Genomic DNA, 21261 nt, shown 5'->3' with positions numbered 1-21261 from the left:
GAAGCTACAATACTGGGAGGACAACCTTTGCAGCTACAGTCGCATGTCAGTTGGGATGACAAAGAAGGATGAAAGAAAGGATTTTTCCCAACACACTTTCAACTCACCCTTACACATGGGGGTATAGATTCTTACCCATTAGTGACTTGGGCTTGATTTAAACCATGAGGCCGGGTATGTAACAAGAACCTTACATCTACTTGTCAGGTTTAAAGTGGGTTGCTGGCATTTATACATGCAACATCTACACACCAGGGATTCATGGCCTGCGAGCATGTTACAGCTGTGTATCAACACTGCATACACAGCTGCCAGCAACTTATTTAAAGGTGACACCGACCACATGGAAATCTGCTTAGTTAAGGCATTGCATTTTGTTGCTGTTTCAACAAATATACCCAGGGTCATGCTTACACCACGCCTGAAGGTACAGGATCAGGGATAGTAGTTATTCCAATATATAAGAATGTATTCTTTGTGTCATTTGGCAGTAGGCCCAAGTCAAATATCCTGCTTGCTGGACAACATTGACTCTGAACAAGTGCCCTTTACTTTGACCAGACAGCTCTAATCCATCATACCTTTTCCATGGCTCATACCTTAGGGCAAACGCTGTAACACTTTAGTTCCTAGTGAAATATCATGAGCATATTATCTGCAGGCAAGCCCCCCAGTCCCACAATCTTTTAAGTGGCTTTTTGTTCAAAAACAAAGATCGTCTTACCTCTGTAAGTATGGTAGTCTCATATGAAGGTTGGTACTTTTCCTTCTCATGAGGAGTTCGCTTCTCCATTTTCTCTCGGTCTGTCTTTTGCTTCCTGTCAGCTCCTTTGGGCTGCAAACCAACATGTTAATTAAACCGGTGCATGAGATCTAGGGAATGGAAGCACCAGGCAAAAGCTCTTCTCAGCTGACAAGGATAGCACTGGGTGTATGTGTGAATGTGTAATATGCACGCACATAAAAATAAATATATTTATGTATATAAATGAAACATTCCCCAGGGGTTCTGGCAAGTGCACTATACTGGCACCAGACCCCTAAGACGACAGATGAGCTGGGGGTGATATTCATTTTCCCTGCAGGAGTTTAAAAGTTCATTCTGAAAGTTAATGTAAACCTGAAAAACCTGTTGTACTGCCCCTCTTGCAGTTTGAATTCTCTTGCTGAAGCCCTGTAGATTTTTATCTTAGTAAAGCACTATGGAATCTGTCTGAATACCTATACGCAGCAGCAATTAGAAGTGCTCACCTTGGGCAGGAATTACGTACAAAAGCCCAGCTTTGCCGTATCCCCACAGTCAGTTGTACTGTGCCAAGAAACTCTGGGCCAGACTAGATGGGTCAGACTTCTTCAGACTGGAACCCTGGGCTCTCCCGTGTTTTTACTTAACAATATTATGATAATGTTATTTGTTATTTAATTTAATTTTTGTAAATTGTATTGTTTTTATTGTATTTTTATTGTATTTTTATACCTGTGTTTATTTTTCTTTGTAAGCCACCTTGAAGGCCTTTGGCCGAAAGGCAGGGTATAAACAACAACAACAATAGATGTAATAGTAGCAGACGCATTGTTGGGTCTGTCCGGTCACGTATTGAAAAAAGGGGTCTGATTTTTAGCAGAAAAGGGGCAGGCCACGCTGAGGAAATTTTATCTTCAGCTAAGCTCCAGTATTAGAAGTGAACATGACACAGAAAAGCAGTAGGAGGTGCAAGGGTAGAGGCTACAAAGAGTAACGGACATGATGTGGGGTTCACCTTCCCTAACCTACACATAAAGGCTCTGCTCTAAAAAACCTGTTCCCCCCACACCTGTCTGTGTGCAACTGTGAGAGATTTATGATGTTTTTAAAAAATGCCCCTGCCATTTTCACATCTAGTTTGCCCCTCAGAAGTCATGTTCAGAAGATTGGCATTCCAAACTGAAATGAAGCCATCACTTACCCATTCTATAGTTTCTCATACAATCAAGACTACCTTTTCTAGCAGGAAATAATCTCATACTGCACACATGTTTTAGCTTAATTTAACACATTTATTATCTGTAGTTCAGAACTCTTCTATCACAGGTCAATGGGACTTTTTGAGAGAGGAGATAAAGGTTGATGTTGGCAAAAGTTCTGCTGCCTCTACGGTGATTTTTGGCTCAGCTTCTCCTGGAGTAAATAGCTTTCTACAGGCTGACGTGCCCAGCCAACTGGGCCAAAAATATCCATGTAAGCAACTCCCCAGCCAGATACCCAACACACATTAATATTAGTTCTAAGGCTGTCTAGAGAGGTTTCACACACTCTAAGGAAGAGCAGTGCAACGAACAGTTTTAAGATCGCAGTTATTCCCAATGTTCAGCTTCTGTAGGCACAAACTGTGGTTTTAACCTCCCAAAACACCCCCCTACTTCTTCAATATCTTTTTATTCCTGAATAATCCCCTCCAGAAATTCCCTTAACAGCACATAAAAGTTCTGCTGTAAAAACAAACACCTGTCCCTCCTCTGCCCTTGGGGTTTGCCTAGGGTAAACGCATTATTACAAGTGATGTATATCACTGACAGCTTAGATGCCACAGAGGCATAGGCACATTATCATAGGCACATCCAACATTACGGTTCTAAGAAAGTTAGGTTTTTAGTTCACAATTTGAACAAACAGCATTTTGGTTTTGCTTCTCTGGCTGTCCAGTAATGCATTGGATATACTAAAGGGCACATATACCTTGAAGACTTTGATCTGGCAGCTGGCAGAATGCAAGTGTTCTGTGTATTCCCCATTCTCATTCTCCTTAAAGGTGTCAATCTGGACTCGGAATGGCACACCCTTCTCTCCACCATGCTTCCTCATAGTGAACTCTGTACTGATGCAGTGCACCTGTAAAGAAAAGCAGGCACAAAGATGCTCCAAGCTTCAGACTTGCTGCTGATATGTTGAAGATGTGCATGAATAGATTGACCATTACTCTAGGCAAGTTATAGCACAGGATACAAGCTAGTCTAGGGACACCATTTACCATAGCAAACCAGAGATCTCAAGCACGGAAAAGAGTAGTTCCTGCTCTCTGCACTAGCGTTGCCAGTATAGGACAGAACAGAATGGCTGTTCTGTCACAAGACAAAGGAAATTGGCTTTTTAGTCCAAGTTAAAAAGATTTATTTATTTATTTATTGTTTGATTTATATCCCACCCCTCCTCCCAGCAGGAGCCCAGGGTGGCAAACAAAAGCACTAAAAACACTTTAAAACATCATAAAAAGACATTAAAATACATTAAAACAAAACATCTTTAAAAACATTTTTTAAAAGCTTTCAAAAAACCTTTTAAAAAAAGGTTAAAAACATAGTTTTTTTTTTTAAAAAAAGTTTAAAAACATATTAAAAAGCAACTCCAACACAGACAAAGACTGGGATAGGTCTCAACTTAAAATGCTTGTTGAAAGAGGAAGGTCTTCAATAGGTGCCAAAAAGATAACAGAGATGAAGCCTCTCTAATATTTAAGGGGGGGGGAATTCTACAGGGTAGGTGCCACCACACTAAAGGTCCGTTTCCTATGTTGTGTGGAACGGACCTCCTTATAAGATGGTATCTGCAGGAGGCCCTCACCTGCAGAGCACAGTGATCGACTGCAAATAGAATAGCAGCAGCCTGACCAGAATAAGCAACACAAGTGTGTTCTGCAATTCACTGAAATATATAGTTTCTCTGTGGAAGCATGCATCCAAAGAAGAGGAACTTTGTCAATAAAAAGTGCTAACAGAGGAGAATTAGGATCATGATTGAGTCTGTGGAACCCCAGGATGCAGAGAAAACCGAAGTTACCACTTGTTTTTCAAATTCTATCCCAAAGTTTCTCACTCCTAGTTATCTCTCAGCAAGAACTCTAAGGGTAACGGAGAGCCTGCTAACCTGATGCCAACTCCTTTGAAATGGGTTCAGGTGATCGCTCAAGGCAGGCTAGGCCTCCATTCAAATCACATCAAGCAGGTGTTTCCTACTTAGGGCTGGGTAAGATGTAACATTTCCTGATCTCTTAGACTGGGAGCACATGACAGACTCATGTGCACCTCTCCCTCCTGTCCCCTGGGATTACGCTCTTTTTTGCCCTTTTGAGTACCAACTGTGGTTAGTTTAAGTATCTGCACCAAGTTGAACACTAACTATAGTATGAAGCTAGCTGTTAACCATAGTCTACAATGAAAAGGGAAGAGAATTTGAGTTGAAGAATGGAAGACCACCAAGTCCAATATCTTAACCAAAGAGTTGAAAGGAGCATGTTTGGGTCCAAGGGAAATAGACTGGATTATTTTGCTTTGTTTAGATGCACTTAATACTTGGACAGGTAATCTTCTACTCAGTACGACCGAAAGCCTTATAAAGGAGAAACTATGGATTAACTCAGAAGTAGCCACCATGGTACCCTCCATATGCTGTTGGATGCCAACTCCCATCAGCCCCAGTCAGAATGGCTAATGGCCAAGGAAGATGGGAATTGGAGACCAACAACTTCTGGAGGGTGCGCCACACTCTCTACCCCTAGATTAAAATTAAGAGGGAAAATAGCAAACATTTTTTAGATCAAAAAGGCATTGTAGTCCTGAATGTACATCATTTAAGAGGAAATTCAGTTTCCCCAACTCACCCATGGACTTTCAATGTGACTTTCAGCAATTCACCATCTCAACAAACTGCCAGGATTAGTAAAATAGTAAACTAAGCTAAGCTGGACTGGCTTCAAGTCAGATTCCGATTTATGGCGACCGTATGAATAGGGTTTTCATGGTAAGTGGTATTCAGAGGGGGTTACCATTGCCTCCCTCTGAGGCTGAGAGGCAGTGACTGGCCCAAGGTCACCCAGTGAGCTTCGTGGCTGTGTGGGGATTCGAACCCTGGTCTCCCAGGTCATAGTCGAACACTTTAACCACTACAGACAAGAGATCAAACCAATAATCCCTATGAATAAGCCTCAAATGTGTGGCCTGATGCTTGGTAACTCATCTGCCTAGATGGGATACTTCTACTCTCCTGAAGGGATCTGCTTCCTTTTGTCTTTGCCAGCATTTGTCCTGCCCCCACCACAAACAGGGTGAAATTAAAACTAATGTTCAGAATCCTTCCCTAGCACATCAAACAACATATTCAGCATTCTCACAGCATTGAAATGAATGGCAGTTTTTCCAGGCAGTTTTGGCAGTCAAAATTTCCATTCTGTTTTGTCAAGGGCAATTAGCATTGCTCTTTAGGTTCAAGGGTTCTCAAAGTTCATTATAGTGAGACTCCCAAGTAGAGATTACAACTTGTCAAGCTGTCTCAATTGTAACTAAGACAGAAAGCCTGGATGCCTCTCATCAGCATTTAGAGGAGCTGAAAGAATCCCAGGTACCCAAGAACTGACTTTTTTTACTGTTCCTGCTGCACAGTGTTGACACTTCAAAAAATGCCAATTGAAATCTGAGCCTGGCAGCTAAGAATTTGAAATGGTACTCAGTGGCTCACTGTCTCAGAGCAAGCAAATCTAAGTAAGAGGGAAGGATGGAGACCACAGGGAAACACAAGTACACTTCAGAAGAACACCCAGAAGGGAAAAAAAAGAGGTCTGTTGCTTTATTCCTCTGATATGTGGATTTGTTGGGGCAACATGGCGATGTGATCAGGTATACGTCGGGAGGGATCAGGGAAGAGAACACCTGCTCCATTGGGGCTCTTTGATTACTTCACAAAGCCTTAAATAACGTGGGCCCAAAGTACCTTAAGAACTGTCTGATTCCCTATGCTCCATCGCAGTCACTGAGGTCTTCTGATGGGGCACTGTTGGCAGTCCCACATGCCCCTGAGGTTCAGCTGGTCTTTACAACGGGCTGAGCCTTTTGTGTGGCTGGCCCTGTCCTATGGAACTCCTGGCCAATAGAGGTTTGGCAGGAGTCATCCCTGCTTGTTTTTAGACGCCTTCTAAAAACTATTATTGAGACAGGCTTTTCAAATGTGAGATTCTTCGGCAACCGGTTCTTACTGATGTGTTTGATGTTTTTATTGTAAAGCTGTGTTTTTAGTCTGTATGCCACCTTGTGATATTTTACATGAAAGAGCAGTTTATAAATATAAAAAACAAAATAAATAAGAACTTTTCTAAGCTAGCATGCTTCACACTCAAAGCACCACCACTTTAAGCTGGCAGACAACTCCTGTTCTATGTACATGGCCAGCTGCATTTATTATTATATGCACAGTTCCAGAACAGGCCATTCTTATGGGAATACAACAAGGCATGAATTTACAAGAGTAAATCTGATGGCCACTACCCTACCACAGAGAGAGAAAATTAAGAACACCTCCCATGTACTCTTGATTTACCTGAATAAATACAGAAGTCCTCTTTGAAGGATCCCACAGAAACTCAACAGTATTCAGTTGTGTGGGGTTTGCCCTGGGATCAATTATACCCACAGACATCGGAATATCTGCAGAAGACAAAAGCCACACACACTTTAGAACAAGGCTGGAAGAGGCTTGGCACATCCACTGAAATGATAAACACATCAAGAGTTTAAGGTCTGGATAACTTAGGGCATGGTCTGAAGGCACATCATTCAACAATGTTGTGGAGCCAGGAAAGTTTAGGCCTGGTCAGTCTCTGGATGGAGACCACCTGGGAATCCTATGCACGTGGCTTTGAGTTCCATGATGGAAGGCAGAATATAAATAAAATAATTAAGGCAAAAATCTAGGCATCAGCAGGCTTGTTAGAATACAGACATGAAGCTGACACAATGCAAGCTAGAGAGAGCCTTGCAGACCCATTTCAGGAAGATTTTGGAATTTACAAAATACAGGTCTGTGTGTACTTTGCATAAAGAAACAAGATTATGCGCCAAAAAAGCAGAATTCCGAGACCTATATAAATTAAGAAAAAATCATTTTTTCATTTTGCTTAGTCATGAGAATATGAAAAGGAGCAAGTCAGGTTACTAAAGCCCCTTGTCTTGAGCACTGAAAGTGTTACCCAGTATATGCTACCTTCTTTTATACCTTTAAGATTATATCTGCAGCTATAAAGAACAGTAAACTTTTTAAAAAAAGAAATGAGAGGTAGATGAGACTCAGCACGCCCATTTTCCATACTTGCAGGGATGGCAAGAGATTACATCCTGAGCATGGATGTAACCATCCCATAGGCAATAAATTAAGAACACCATACCTCTAGCAGTGGTAGTTTCCTATGCCATCCAAGGTGTGCTCTACCAAAAGCTACAATATCAAATTTTTCCAGATTCGCAGAAGCCACTCACCAATATCCAGTATCCTATCGCCTGGCCGGTTCCACCTCCAGCCTTCCAGCTGTTGATGCTCTGTATATTGAAGCCGCCGATCATGGAACACCACTCTAAATATACTCTAGGTAATAGTGAGATTTTCCTATTGAGTACGTGCTGGAACTTTGATCATTTAGTTCACCTTAGACAAATCAGCGTTGGTGGGAGGGAGGAGAAGACAACATTTTTGTCTTCCAAAGGACTGCTCTCACATTCAAAGTTTATCTCACAGCTAGAACACAAGCCCAAAATGCATTCCCATACACCACTGCATGTAAACCTACATAGAGATACAAAATTTCTGGATTTTTTTAAAGGGGAAAATGGACATTTGGGGGAAACTGAAATATATGCAATACTTACTTTATCCAACCAAAACTTATTTGAATACTTTAACATGAAGTGCATCATTTACAAACTTAGCACATACATATTTGGCATATCTATGAATTTACAGAGCAATCCTGTTCACGTTTACACAGAAATACCCACTTTGCTTAGTAGAGCTTATTCCTAGGTAAGCACACACAGAACTGTAGCCTCAAAAGTATATATGCCTTAGGCTGCAATCCTACACACATATACACCTGAGAATAAGACCCATTCAGCCCAAACAGATTTGATTCTATGCAGTCATGCAAAGGATTGTGCTCTTAATGTTGTAGTCTCTGTATCAGTCATTTGAGGAAAGAGGTGAGCAGGTCCAAGATACTTGCTTTTGTACCTCCAAACTAGATAAAAGATCACCAAGAAAAGGCAGGCAGAAAGTCACAAGAAAATCAAAGCCCTGTATGCTTCTCTCATGAAGATGGCAGCACCCTCTTAACGCATCTTGGATTTGAATGTTGAATATGTCTGCAGTATACACAGAATGCTGTAGATTGTCATACATAAAAATCTTCATACTGTACATTCTGAATGAATAAAATCTTGTTTTGAAAAACCATTTCATTTGTTCCAAAAGAGAAAGTGCTCTACAGGAGTTTTCCAGTCTTCAGCTTTTGAAAGAAGTTGAGGAAGGGTTAGGAAGAGGGAGAGAGAAATAGGCTGTCGTGATTTTTTCTTTTTTCATGGGCCTTCACATCTTTAAACCTAGATTCCTGAGGAGCAACTTAGGAACAGTCTCCCAAGTTCCAGTGCTAATTCATATATGCTTGTATATCACTCGATCCAACCCTCTGCAGACCCCTTTGGCTGGTAGGTGGGGCCGCCTCCCTGTAAATCACATGGTGTTACATGAAGTCAGGCAATTTAAACTTCAAGGAAGAGCTAGGAGTGCACTCTAAGTGCACTCTTGATTCTTCTTTTGCAGCCCCAGCTCGAGCATCAAAAAGCAAAAATATTCCTTTGCAACCATGGCTTGAATTAACAAATAATTCAGTTAGGAGTGCACTCCTTATTCTTTCTTTTGAATATGGCACCATGGCTTTACCTGTCCCACATATGATGTCATAAAACATCAGGTGATTGAGAGCTGGGGTGGGCTTGGTTAGGTCCAAATCATATTGTCAGCCAAATGGAAGGGCTTGGTGGGCCTAATTAGGCCTGGGGACTGAAGGTTCCTCACCACATGCCCAATAGCTGACATGTGTGAGCAGATTCCACTGAAAAGTCTTGCTCTGAAGTTATTTGAAATTTGTACACATGGCAATTGAACTGCAATACTCTTCCACAATTTCAAATAATGTTGTAATAATCAAGGAACTAACACACATGTGAGCCATTTCTGAGTTTACTGAAAATTCTTTGAAGCACACACATTGGTCTTTCTATAGGACTGAGCACCAACCACATTTCACATCTGAAGCCACTCTTAGTCCTCAAATACTTCTATACTTTAACACACCTCAACCCAAATAAATAGAAACTAACACAATCCCTTTATATTCAAGGGGAGCAAGCATATTGTAGCCACATTCTACACCAGATTCCAGAGTGGGCTTTGCAGAGTGTGCAAAGAAAAAAGCAGATTCTCAGCAGTTTAAAACATGCAATGTGGGAGGAGGAAGAGGGAAACCTAGCTGGTATCTCTAGACTAAACAACCCTAACAGAGGAGTCTGTTGTCTGGAGACAGCACACACACAGAATATTTTGCTTGCTCCGGCAGTGGGAGAGAACACTAATTGAGTTCTGTGTAATAGTCCCCACAACTACTGACCACTGTTCTGCTCACACAGGTAGTTGCTAAATACCACCCTGCTTTTGAACGATTGACTCCACAGTAAATACTGTTGTTAAATGCCCCCAGAGTTTTAGACCAACACTGCAGAATTGTTGCAGGAAGACAAAAGACTTTGCATTAATAAGCTAATTAATATTCAAGTAGAAATTATAGCCAGAGGGCAAAAGACAGCTAACTATGCAACTTCAAAGGCAAATCCACCTTTGTCTCAAGAGGTTTTTTAAAAAGGCACACTGAAACAATTCAGATGTCTTCCATACTCTGATCCCTATACAGAAAGCAGCACCATTTATTTAGTCCAAGAGAGACTAAAAAGAGAAGTTGCAGAATGTCTGCACCAGACTGAAATTAGTTGAGCTGCAAAGCCGTGTGTGTTCAGCTGGCAGAAGCTCAATCTAAAGCAGAAGGAATTTGCAATGGGTAGACTCCCACATGCTGGGATGCTTGTAGAGATGGGAAACCTGTACTCCAACAACACTGGGAAGGTCAGAACTCCCATAGGTCCCTGACCATTGGTTATGCTGACTGGAGATGATGAGTATAGGAGTCTGGAAGGCCAAACATTCCCCATCCCTGTCTTTAAGTGAAAGTATTAGGGTGGTAATTAGATATTTTATCCAATTTGAACTCAGAGGTCTACAAGTCGTGGCTGGGTTTGGCAGCCAAGCATTTTGTTTGTTTGCCACTGCACTGCTATCTTTCAGAGGCATCTTACAGCTTGAGCCCTGTGTTATTTATGCTGTCACAGCAGTTCTTCCTATCCAAGGTATGGACCTCTTACTCACTTTGGGTCTAACCATGTAATCTGTCATGTCCTTCTACTTCTTCCTGTTGCCTTTTCCTCACTAGGTTGCCATTGCCAATACTACTGGAGTCTGCTAGGGTGGAGAGAATGGCTCTACCATCTTGCTGACTTTAGAAATTTATGGAATTACATTTATCGACGTCTCTGGTTACCTGACAAAGCATGTATGTTTAACTTTATCACCCACTCAGAGCTTTTAGGAGAGGATAGATTGTTACGGACGCTCACCTTTACAAGTTTCCCATTTAGCTCAGGCAATTCCCCCATTTTCCTGTTGTCCAGCATTCTGATTTCATAAGACTGACCTGAGGAAGAAAAGATTTGTATGGTTATCACACAAACTCCATCAGTATGACAAGTCTGACTAAAAAGAAATGCAGCCAGCATTCATGGCAACTTGCACACATACCTCTATCCATGCCAGGAACACTTTTGGGAGGTGTTTAAAAAAGGGGGACTTTTAGGGTGAAAGGATGTGCGCTTGTCTACATATTATTTATTATTGTTTATTTATTCAATTTGTATCCCACCCTTCCTCCCAGCAGGAGCCCAGGGCGGCAAACAAAGCACTAAAACACTTTAAAACATCATAAAAACAGATCTGAAAATACATTAAAACAAAACAGCATTAAAAACATTTAAAAAAAACTTTTTAAAAGGGTTAAAAACATTATTAAAAAACATACTAAACAATTCTGACACAGATGCAGACTGGGATAGATCTCAACTGAAAAGGCTTGTTGAAAGAGGAAAGTCTTCAAAAGGCGCTGAAAAGATAGCAGAGATGGCGCCCGCCTAATATTTAAGGGGAGGGAATTCCACAGGGTAGGTGCCGCCACACTAAAGGTCCGTTTCCTATGTTGTGCAGAAGAGACCTCCTGATAAGATGGTACCTGCAGGAGGGCCCTCACCTGCAGAGCGCAGTGATCAACTGGGCATATAAGGGGTAAGACAGTCTTTCAGATATCCTGGTCCCGAGCTGTATAGGGCTTTGTACGCTAAAACTAGAACCTTGAACCTGGCCCGGTAGCAAATGGGCGGCCAGTGCAATTCTCTCAGCAGCGGGGTGACATGTTGGCGATACCCTACTCCAGTGAGCAGTCTCACCGCCACATTTTGCACCAGCTGCAGCTTCCGGACCAACCTCAAGGGCAGCCTGATGTAACCACCCCAAACAGCACATTTTTCTTTACTAGTGAAATTGATTAAACCAAAAACCACTTTCAATCTGATCTAGTCTGTTGCATCACTCCTCTGAACTGCTCCCTAATCAGCAGAAACAAACAGATCAACAAGCTCTGCTTCCACAGTTACATTTATAGAGTTACCAAGATGCCAGTGCTGCACAAGGGCTAGTGCCAGAGTAATCTTAAATGGGCAAGTTGCATTGCTCCGGAAAAAAATATGTACAGTCTCATTTGCATTTTACAGATGAAAATTGAACATCAAAGGTGTTATAGAAATTACAATTTTAAAAAGGTTAGTCTCTCCTGGAAGAAACAAGGACTAAATTAGTTAGGGAGGTAGAATTTTATCATCCTTTTTAGCTGTTTTTAATCCAATGAATTACTCATTGGATTAAAATTTGCTCATGCCCTTTGTGATATGTTAAATTGACCAAGCTTATTCCATCATATGATTCCTAGTCTATGGATTTTATCCAACACATGCACAATACTGAAATGTTTGTATTCCATGCTTTTTGTTTTTGTTTTAATACTTTGCGGTAAGATGTCCTGGAAGTTTTACCAAAAGGTGGAATACAAGTATTTCAGTTACATAAATAATCTGGACTTCTTCTCTACCTGAGGTTTCAGACTTCCAGTCACTAGCACAGACTTCCCACAAGGAGTTTAGATGGAAGCCATTCACTACTGCCACTGAGATCAGAACTGGTAGATTAAAAACGAAAACATAATTTCTGTTGTGACCTTGAATATGCTCTCTGGGAAGTGAGCTGGAAGAGACATACAACAGGGAAGCAACATAAATTTAATAAATTAATTAAATAAATAAAAAACATGTGCACCAAGACTGGAAAAACACCTTCTCCCCTCCTGGTGTTCTGGCAACAGAAATGTGGCTCACCTTGATTGAGATAGGTGAGAGTTTCATCATGCAGTTTCACAGCAGGGGAAGTAGCAGCACATAACACATACTGAAAAGGTAGGATTTTGTTCTCATTGTCAGGAGGCAAACTGGATTCTTCTTGCTTAAAGATGGGCAGGGCAAGGACATCACTATGAGAAAATGGTTTTAGTTAGTCTTACTCATTTTTATTAAGAGTTACCATGATTATCCATATTTGGCAACTGAGCAGATCCATACAACACCTCAAGGCATTAGAACCAGAATTTATTTCCAGGATCTGAAGGAGCGAGAGAGAGAGAATGTATATGAGTACATGCTCCTCATATCTCATCCTCAGCCTAACAGAAATAACTTTCCGCCTGCAATCTCTATGGGAGGTATCTGTCCATGCCATATGGCAGGTATCATCAACCTGGTACTCTGCAGATAATGCTGGATTACAACTCCCATCATCCCAACCATTGGCCATGCTGGCTGGGGCTTATGGGAGGTGGAGTCCAACAACATCCAGAGTGTACCAGGTTGGGGATGTCTGCCATATGGGTTTAAATTAAAAAGAATTGTTCTGCTTTCACCCACAGCTCCTGCCGTAACAGCAGTTTGGATTTAAAGGAAGGTAAAAAAAAATAATCACTGAACAGTAACTCTATATGTCTAAAGAGAGAAACTAGTTGCCATCTTAGCAGGTGGTCAACCAGTCCATTGCTTGTGACCCCAAAGGGTGAATGTCCTCTTCAAAGTTTGGGTAAGCACTTCTATAAATCGAGAAGTGCACTCCTCATTCAGCTACTAATCTGAAGCAATAGCACTTTACTGGTTACACCTCAAAAGCTGATTCTCTTTTCCTGACTGGGCAGTCCCTTTCTGGAAAAAGATCTGCACAGAATCACATGGCTCAAAGGGATGCCACTCTGGGAGACAGGGGTCTGAGTCATCACACATCACTTACACAAGCTCTAGGCCACTCTCTGCTCAGTGAAGGCTAACTTAACTAACAACTGTCTCAGTACACGGATGTATAAGATCTATGACTGTGGATGGCGAGAAGATAATCAGGGAAAGACCCATTCGCCCCATCCAGGATTTGAATTTGTAATTAGTTTGGCACCAAAAGCCTCCTCAGAACAATCTTATTAGCGAGACATCCACAGCTAATCCATTTACTTAAATTGCATGCCATTTAAATGCTGTAGTGACCATATCCCGCATCAAACAACCATGCTCTTATTCTGGGTAAGTAATCAAAAAACAACTGACACAGAAATGTATAATACCTCATGATAGCAAGATAAAGAGAGCTGACCAAAGTGTCTGTATGGAGTATGCCCAAGCTGAATTTGGCCTTTGCTGGAAGCTCCATGAAACTAATCAAATTAAGAGCCAGCCATGATATGTTATAACAAAAAGGGAGCCAGCAGGGAGACTGACTACTCAGCTTTATTCCAAAATAAATATTTAAAGCAGGGATCAGTCTTTGAATAAATCTGTGCAGAACTTTAAAAAAAGGGGGGGGGGACACTTAAATCCTGAACCCTGTGAAGATGGGATACTTTAGGAATTCAACCTTTGCAAATCCCAATATGAATTGACCCCAATCTACAACTCCTGGACTAACATGTGGATCAGAATGTAGTTCTCTGGATTTTGCAATATGTTTTTGCACTCAAAAAATATGGAAATGCATGCAGAGATGTTTATTTTGAAAGAAAATGTAAAAAAGTATTTAGATTTAAGAGCCTTTCTAAACTGCTTAATATTTTAAAAATCTTAAGTAGTATACCCTATACTACAATATAAAAACAATATCCTTAAAAAAATACAACCTAAAACCAATAAAAAAATATAAAAACATAAAAAGCAAGTAACAGATTCAGAGGTTTCTTACACATAAATCAGGGTCCAATCTTATGGGTCAGCAAAAGTCTGGGCAAAAGGAAAATTTGCAAGACACAACTGAAGATTGCAGCTTCACATATGGCAGAGGGAAAGGTAAGGGCAACAACAGAAAAGGCCCATTTTGGAATCACTGCCCTATTATATTCTGTAGGGTGCAGTGCCACTACTAGATTTTCCCCAGCTGATCCAAGTGATCTTACAGGTCTAGACAGGGGCAGGTAGTCTTCCAGGTAACCTGGTCCTGAGCTGTTCATGGCATTATATGCTAACAACAAGATCTTAAATATGGTCTGGTAGCTGATCAGTAGCCAGTGCAGTTCCCTCAGCACAGGTGTAATATGTGCATGTCCAAGTGCTCCACTCAACAGCTTGGCTGCAGAGGAGACTGGAGGAGCAGCAGCCAGGGTATAGCCACCTTCCTGACAGTGCTGTTGCTGTTTGCTAGAATTGCAGGGTGGCAGCAAGGTTGGGATTGCCTGGGCACTTTGGCACAGCTGATCTAGTGATCCCACTTGTGGGCCTGCACAGCCCCCAACCTCGGTGCCGTCCTGCCCTCACAATCCCAATAAACGACTGTTAGGGGAGGCAGTGGCACAGCCCCCCTCCATGCCACCCACTCCGCTTAAATGTGAATGTTCATGCTTTTTTTAAAAAAATCACAGATTAACACAGAAACAGACTTATTTCTGGAGCAGACTTATGACCAAATACACTTAAAAGTGGTATGGCCTGGAAATATCCCTACTATGAAGTCTAGACTATGAACTAGAAAGGTCTGGACAGAAATGTTAACTTCACAAGGTACTCTCCTAGGTATATCTAATAAAGCCAGATTGATTATAGTTGTGTCATTTTCTTTCTCTGGGGACTGCAGCTCTGGGGTGAGGGGCCAAAGATCCCTCACCAGTCTCAATGAACAATAATTCCCTGGAGGGAGAGGGGCTGAGAAGAGCCATATCTATGCCCACTAGATATCTCAGGCATGATATGTTATCTAAAGATTGGTGCTGTAATGCTGATGCTGCCAGGAAGAGGGGATTTAAATCCTTCCTTCCATCAAGAAGATTAGTTAAGATTACTAGGAATTCATTAACACACCAGAAATGTCTACCATGGTAACTATAGTTGTTTACGTCTTTGTTCAGAACATACTTTGAATACTCTCCTGCCACAAATCCATAAAAGAAGCACAGGGGGAAAAATATCTGCCATGTTTTCCAGAATGGCACTATGACATTTGCTTTTCTCAGGTTGAGCAACTGCCTCAGAATCCTAGCAAAACACTATTTGTTCAACCAAAGAAAATTGGAACATTGTTACATTCAGAGGACTAGCAACAATTCCACCTCCCATCTTGAAAAAGGCTCCAGGAAGCACTGCCCTCCTCCATGAAGATTAAGTTCACAAATTCCATTTTGTATACACACTGATAAGAGAATTTTCACTCAAGACACATTACATGAGCACTCAAGTTACACGACTCACCAATACAGGAAACTGGCAAAAAAGTAAGTGCAGACTGTCTTTAGCGTAAAGCACAGACTTCTGGGGAAATAGTGCCAGAGCAATATTCCCATTTCTCTCTCAAGCCTACAAAGCCAACACCCAGGAAGAAAGAGGGAGCCAACATCCAAGCACAAGTTGCACTACCAGAACTGTTCACACCACTGGGAGATTTGAAGAGGGCTGAATGAAAAGGGGGAAAAGGTCAATGCGGTTAGAATTAGGGTTCATATCTTCCAATAGCCATATGAAAATAAAGTAAGTAGTGTGGGATAGATCCACTGGTGCTCTTCCCATTTCACGTTTTCCTTCCTTCCCCTGAATTTAGGCTCTGCAAGAGGGCCAGGTCCCATACAACACAAATTTCTGAAGAGGTGAAGGACAGAAGGGTATAAAGGCTGCTTTAATTTATCATTAGAAGGAACTAAATTAGATTATAATAATTTGATTGCTTCCTGTAGGAATAAGAGTTGTTTTGTATGAAGTCCCAATGCAGATCACTATTTCCATTATCTTGAACCTGGTTTAAAGTCTGACCACCACCCGAGACTCACTCACTCCTACAGATCACAACTAGACCAGCAGATTCTCCTTTCTAATTCCTCATGAAAGGGAGCCACACCTCTTTTCCAGCATCTCTGGCATCCCATAGTTGATTGTGCACTACTCATGCAGTTCTTGGCAGATTGAACCCTGGCTGCAGGCTACACCCCATCCCAACCCCTTGTAAAACAGGGAGCTCCATCAGCTCTTGCAGGAACACTGTTTTGAAATGCAATATTGACTCTTAGAAGAATGAGCTGATAAATCCAACACACACAATCTGAGAGCCGTCGAGTAATGAAGGAGATCTAGTAAACAGCATGATGCTTATTACTGGATGAAGCTGAATTGATATTGGATGGCATCAGCCCGAACACAGAACTGTCTTTTTTCCCTACAGATTTTTGTGACAATCAAGTTAGCCAGAGGACCAGAAAATTGCCAAACACAAGATAGAGGTGTTGCAGCTGTGTTAATTCCATAGAACACATACATGCAAACACAGAAAAAGCTTCTCTCAAACTACCACAGTGGCACAGCTGCCAACTTTGCAAACTTTTGAAACCCAACAGTCTTCAAGAAGAAGTTTCTATAACTAGAACTCTGACCTCCTCCACTCATTTTTAACAATGGTTTCAGGGTTAGCCAAATATATTTTGTTGCTTGAGGCAAAGGACAAGATGGCACCCTTCCCTCCCATTCTGCACACAGAAGCCAACCAGAATGGCAGTTGAATCTTACTTTAACACTGGTAACAGATCAGCATCCTCCATTGCTCCTGAGGGCAGAAGGCTAGCTAATGGATCCTAGAGCAGTGACAACTAAAAGTGGCTAGCATCCAAACCAGGAAAAAAGGAGGGTAGAAACCAAGATGCTAGAAAAGTGGAAATTTATTGTTTGTAAAACCCCAACGCGTTTCAGCCTCTTGATTTTCAGGCCTTCATCAGGGGATCATAGGCTGGCGAGAAATTCAATGTTGGAAGCGGTCTGCTCATTTGAATTTCTCGCCAGCCTATGATCCCCTGACGAAGGCTTGAAAATCAAGAGGCTGAAACACGTTGCGTTTTTACAAACAATAAATTTCCACTTTTCTAGCATCTTGGATCCTAGAGCAGACTACATGGCACACATACCTCTGTTTTCCAACACCTTGCCACTGCTCTATCTGCTTTCTGAGGTGGCTGCCTAACTCTGCCTAATGGCAAGGCCAGCCCTGGATGTCTTGTTACTAACCCAGATTTGTGGCTAGCTTCAAATGCTGGTTTCATACCTGGATAAGGAACGAAAAGAATCTTATTAGCTGAACTATGGTTAAGATTGTGTGTGCATAGTCATGCTTGAAAATGAAAAAAGTACACAATCTGCAAACCAGTCCTCATTCCTTAACTGCAATTGAACAGGAGTAGAGAAGCTGCAAAATTGTTATTGCTCACAGAATTTAAGGCTCTCAGATTTTGTTTTTGTAAGCCAGTTTCAAGATTAGACAAGATGATATTTTAAAGCAGGGATGGAGGAACCTGTGGCCCTCCAGAAGTTGCACTACACTTCCCATCATCCTTGACCAGTGGCCTTGTTGGCTGCAGCTGCTGGAAGATGCAGTCCAGCAACTGAAGGATCACAGCTTCCCTAGCCTTGTTTTAAAGCAGAATAACTTATGTAAAGGTAAAGGTGTCCCCGCATTTATAGTGCGAGTCGTTTCCGACTCTTAGGGTGACGTCTTGCGATGTTTACTAGGCAGACTGTATATATGGGGTGGGATTGCCAGTTCCTTCCCCGGCCTTTCTTTACCCCCCAGCATATGCCGGGTACTCATTTTACCAACCACGGATGGATGGAAGGCTGAGTGGACCTCAACCCCTTTTACCAGAGATTCGACTTCCTCCTTCCGTTGGAATCGAACTCTGGCCGTGAGCAGAGCTTCGGCTGCGTTACCGCCGCTTACCATTCTGTAAAAGGGTTGTGCAAATCTGTTTCATTCCCATCATTTACTGAGATCACATAACAGAGCTTTTCCTGGCAGAAGATTCTGATTTTCAATCCTAACAGCATTTCGATTTTCCTCTATATATTAACACAACTCATGCAGAGCCCTGGATATGGCTAAGTAAAGAAATCACCCTGGGATAAATGTTATGAAGGGCAGCAGATAAATGCCCTAAATAATAAAGTACCCCAACATACTCTAGAACAGAAACAACTCCGAAATGTGTTGGGGTGATCTCCAAGGCAACGACGCTCCTTAGAACAAAGCTTCATGCCACCCTGGGATCCTACTGGGAGGAAGAGTGGGATATAAATCTAATAAAAAATAAATAAGAGTTCAGCGTAAGCACCTCTACAGTTCAATTCTTTCCTTGGTGGGAAGTTAGAGGTGGTGTTTTATCTCTATCAGGTCTCAGGTCATCAAAACTACTTGACTGCCTGAGTCTATCACCCAAATTAGCTGTCCTTCAGGAAACTGACTTATGTTTATGCGGAAGTGAGCTACACAGAATTCAAAAGTAATTTACTCCAAGGTAAGTGTGGATAGGGTTATATTGTAACTTGCATAAAGTTTATAATGGAATGCTGGGACATTGTCCCCTTCATTTTCAATTTTTCCCTTCACTAATTTCTCAAGTTAACCATGCATGTTTTGAATATGTACTTGCAAACCTGATGCTTTAAAGATCTCTGAATGACTTGTGCTGCAGTTCTGATGCCTCTGTTACGTGGTGAAACTCTGTATACTTGTTCCCTTAAACAGAGGCTAAGAACCAACCCTCCTATCCATAAACTTGCTTGCCAAAACACAGATCAAATAATGGTTTTGCAATCAAGTGGTTTGAGAGAAATACTAGGCTCTGGGGAGCTTGACACACATGGGCTCCTACTTGACCCAGAAGTAGTCTGGAGGTGCATCACCTTATTGCAGGACAAACAGCATGTGCAGTAACCAGAACACTTAATTGCTGCCCCTCAGGGCTTTAAAGGGACAGAGTGCTCTTATCTTCCACACCCTTTAAGGCCAGGACAGAACATGCATAGGCAGTCACCACAGCACTGGCGTTAGTGTTTCTTCTGCTCTCTCTGAAGTTCACCAAAAGAAAGGATGAATACTACTAAAACCTGGGCAGCACAGTAGGGCACAGGTGGGGACAAAGCCAATAGAGAACTATTTTCAAGGTAGGAGAGGGTGGGCCCCAAGTAGGAACAACCTACCTCTATCCCTGCTTACAATACGTCCAAAGTATGACCTGAACATTAGCCTTAAAAATATGCTTGCACAAATGCAGAGGTCACGACACCCGAGGTACGTCTGGCAAAATTAGCCTGGGGGCTGGGAGAGAAAATACTCTGGAACACACATAAGACAGTCTTTGGGAAAAAAATGTTGATCTGCAAGTCACTCATGAAGGAACACTGGCTGTACACTAGACTAAAATCTTAACAATAGCAATGCCCACTTTGTTTCCTTTATAGTTCATTTTTTCTGTGCCTTAAGAACACTCTTTGGATAAAGGCAGCTCCAATACACCAACAATGAATAGACAACTAGCAGCAGCCTTGTCTGGGACTTACATAACAATTCAAATTCATCATCTGGTTGAGGCTCTGTTCCAGAAAATCAGCATGTCTATCAGGCACAGAATTGGGAATGGAAAAGGCTATGGTATCAGAGGCTTGCAAATTCAGTTGGCAGAAGACTGAATTTCTGGGTTTTTTAGATGATGTCTGGAAAACTGGCATCCGGTGTAGCCCCTCTCCCCGAGTCACAGCACAACCAGTTCAAAGACAGCATACCACAATGCTCAACTCAATGGCAAACCTGGGATTTCTTCTGAAAACTATCTACCTGGACTAACATAGCTACCTCCAATTTCTATCAGCTTTGGAGCATACAAGAACAGTTGCTATTACACCTTTATTAGGGTCACTTAAAAGTCACAAAGCAGTGGACCAGCTTTTTGGTTTCTCAAAACACTCTGTGAAATTGAAATACTAACTTGCTGCTATGCAATTAGTTGCAGCAAGGCTCAGTGGTAGAGTACTTGCTTTGCACACGAAAGGTCCCAGGTTCAATGCTCTGCATCTCTAGGAAGCCCTGGGAAAGATTCCTGTGTGACACCCTGCAGAGTCACTGCCAGTACTGAGCTAGATGTACCAGTGATCTGACTCTGTATAAGACAGCTTTCTACAATTCTAAGTTGGCTCTAATAAAGATATGACAACTGATCCTGTATTCTCCAAAGCAGACAGAAATTGGTCCATTTGGATTGTGTAAGGATTATTTCTATTCTACTTGCTGGGAACCCCTACTGGGAGAAAGGGTGGGATATAAATCTAATAAATAAATAACATAAAATAAACTTCAGCTGAAGGAAGGTCTAGAAATGTTTGTTGTTGTTATAGTTAACCATGTTATCCAAGGACAGAGTACGACTGCTATTTCCAAACATAATAATGTTTTAGTAGGCCCAGTTCCTAGGTGCTACTAATAAAATTTAGAATCCCAAGTCTATAGATAAAGTGCAGTATTTCAAATTGCTGGATAAAACGTTATTGTTTCCAGCCCTGTCTAGAAGCTGTAGCAGCACAGGAACTTAATCAGATTTGTGACATGCTAATCCAGCTGCAGACAAAAGGTTCTGCTCGTTGGCTTTATTTATTATTCCAAAATTGCACATCTCAACATCCCTCCAACATACTCCCCCTAATATGTGTACATCCACGCTCTCTCCCTACAACCTCCAGCCCTTTCACAATTGGCTGCCATCCCTCTGCAATGCTTCTGTGCAGAGATTCCCATGTTTCCCTCCTTGACCGACCTCTACAGCCTCCAACTCCCCTCCCCACAAATGGGAGAGCCAGGCATGGCATTTTGATGATCTCAATCTTCACATTGGGGAACAAGCCATAGCTCAGTGGTAGAGCATCTGCTTTGCATGCAGAAGGTCC

At 41.9% G+C, this 21261-nt stretch overlaps 1 protein-coding gene across 1 annotated transcript in view; it reads right to left on the bottom strand.

Annotated features, from left to right (window-relative positions):
• TFCP2 (transcription factor CP2) overlaps nucleotides 1-21261 on the bottom strand; it is a 43705-nt gene that overhangs the window by 12939 nt on the left and 9505 nt on the right. Inside the window, exons 2-7 of the mRNA XM_061614961.1 lie at nucleotides 12379-12530; nucleotides 10519-10595; nucleotides 7279-7384; nucleotides 6344-6450; nucleotides 2717-2869; nucleotides 725-835 (exon numbers count right to left, since the gene is read on the bottom strand). Of these exons, the coding sequence (XP_061470945.1) occupies nucleotides 725-835; nucleotides 2717-2869; nucleotides 6344-6450; nucleotides 7279-7384; nucleotides 10519-10595; nucleotides 12379-12530 (706 nt within the window). The remainder of the gene's footprint in view (nucleotides 1-724; nucleotides 836-2716; nucleotides 2870-6343; nucleotides 6451-7278; nucleotides 7385-10518; nucleotides 10596-12378; nucleotides 12531-21261) is intronic.

This window comes from Rhineura floridana, chromosome 3 (genome assembly GCF_030035675.1).
Source record: "Rhineura floridana isolate rRhiFlo1 chromosome 3, rRhiFlo1.hap2, whole genome shotgun sequence".
Lineage (NCBI taxonomy): Eukaryota > Metazoa > Chordata > Lepidosauria > Squamata > Rhineuridae > Rhineura > Rhineura floridana.
Note: the sequence above shows the minus strand (reverse complement) of the source record. Positions and strands in the feature narration are given on the sequence as shown.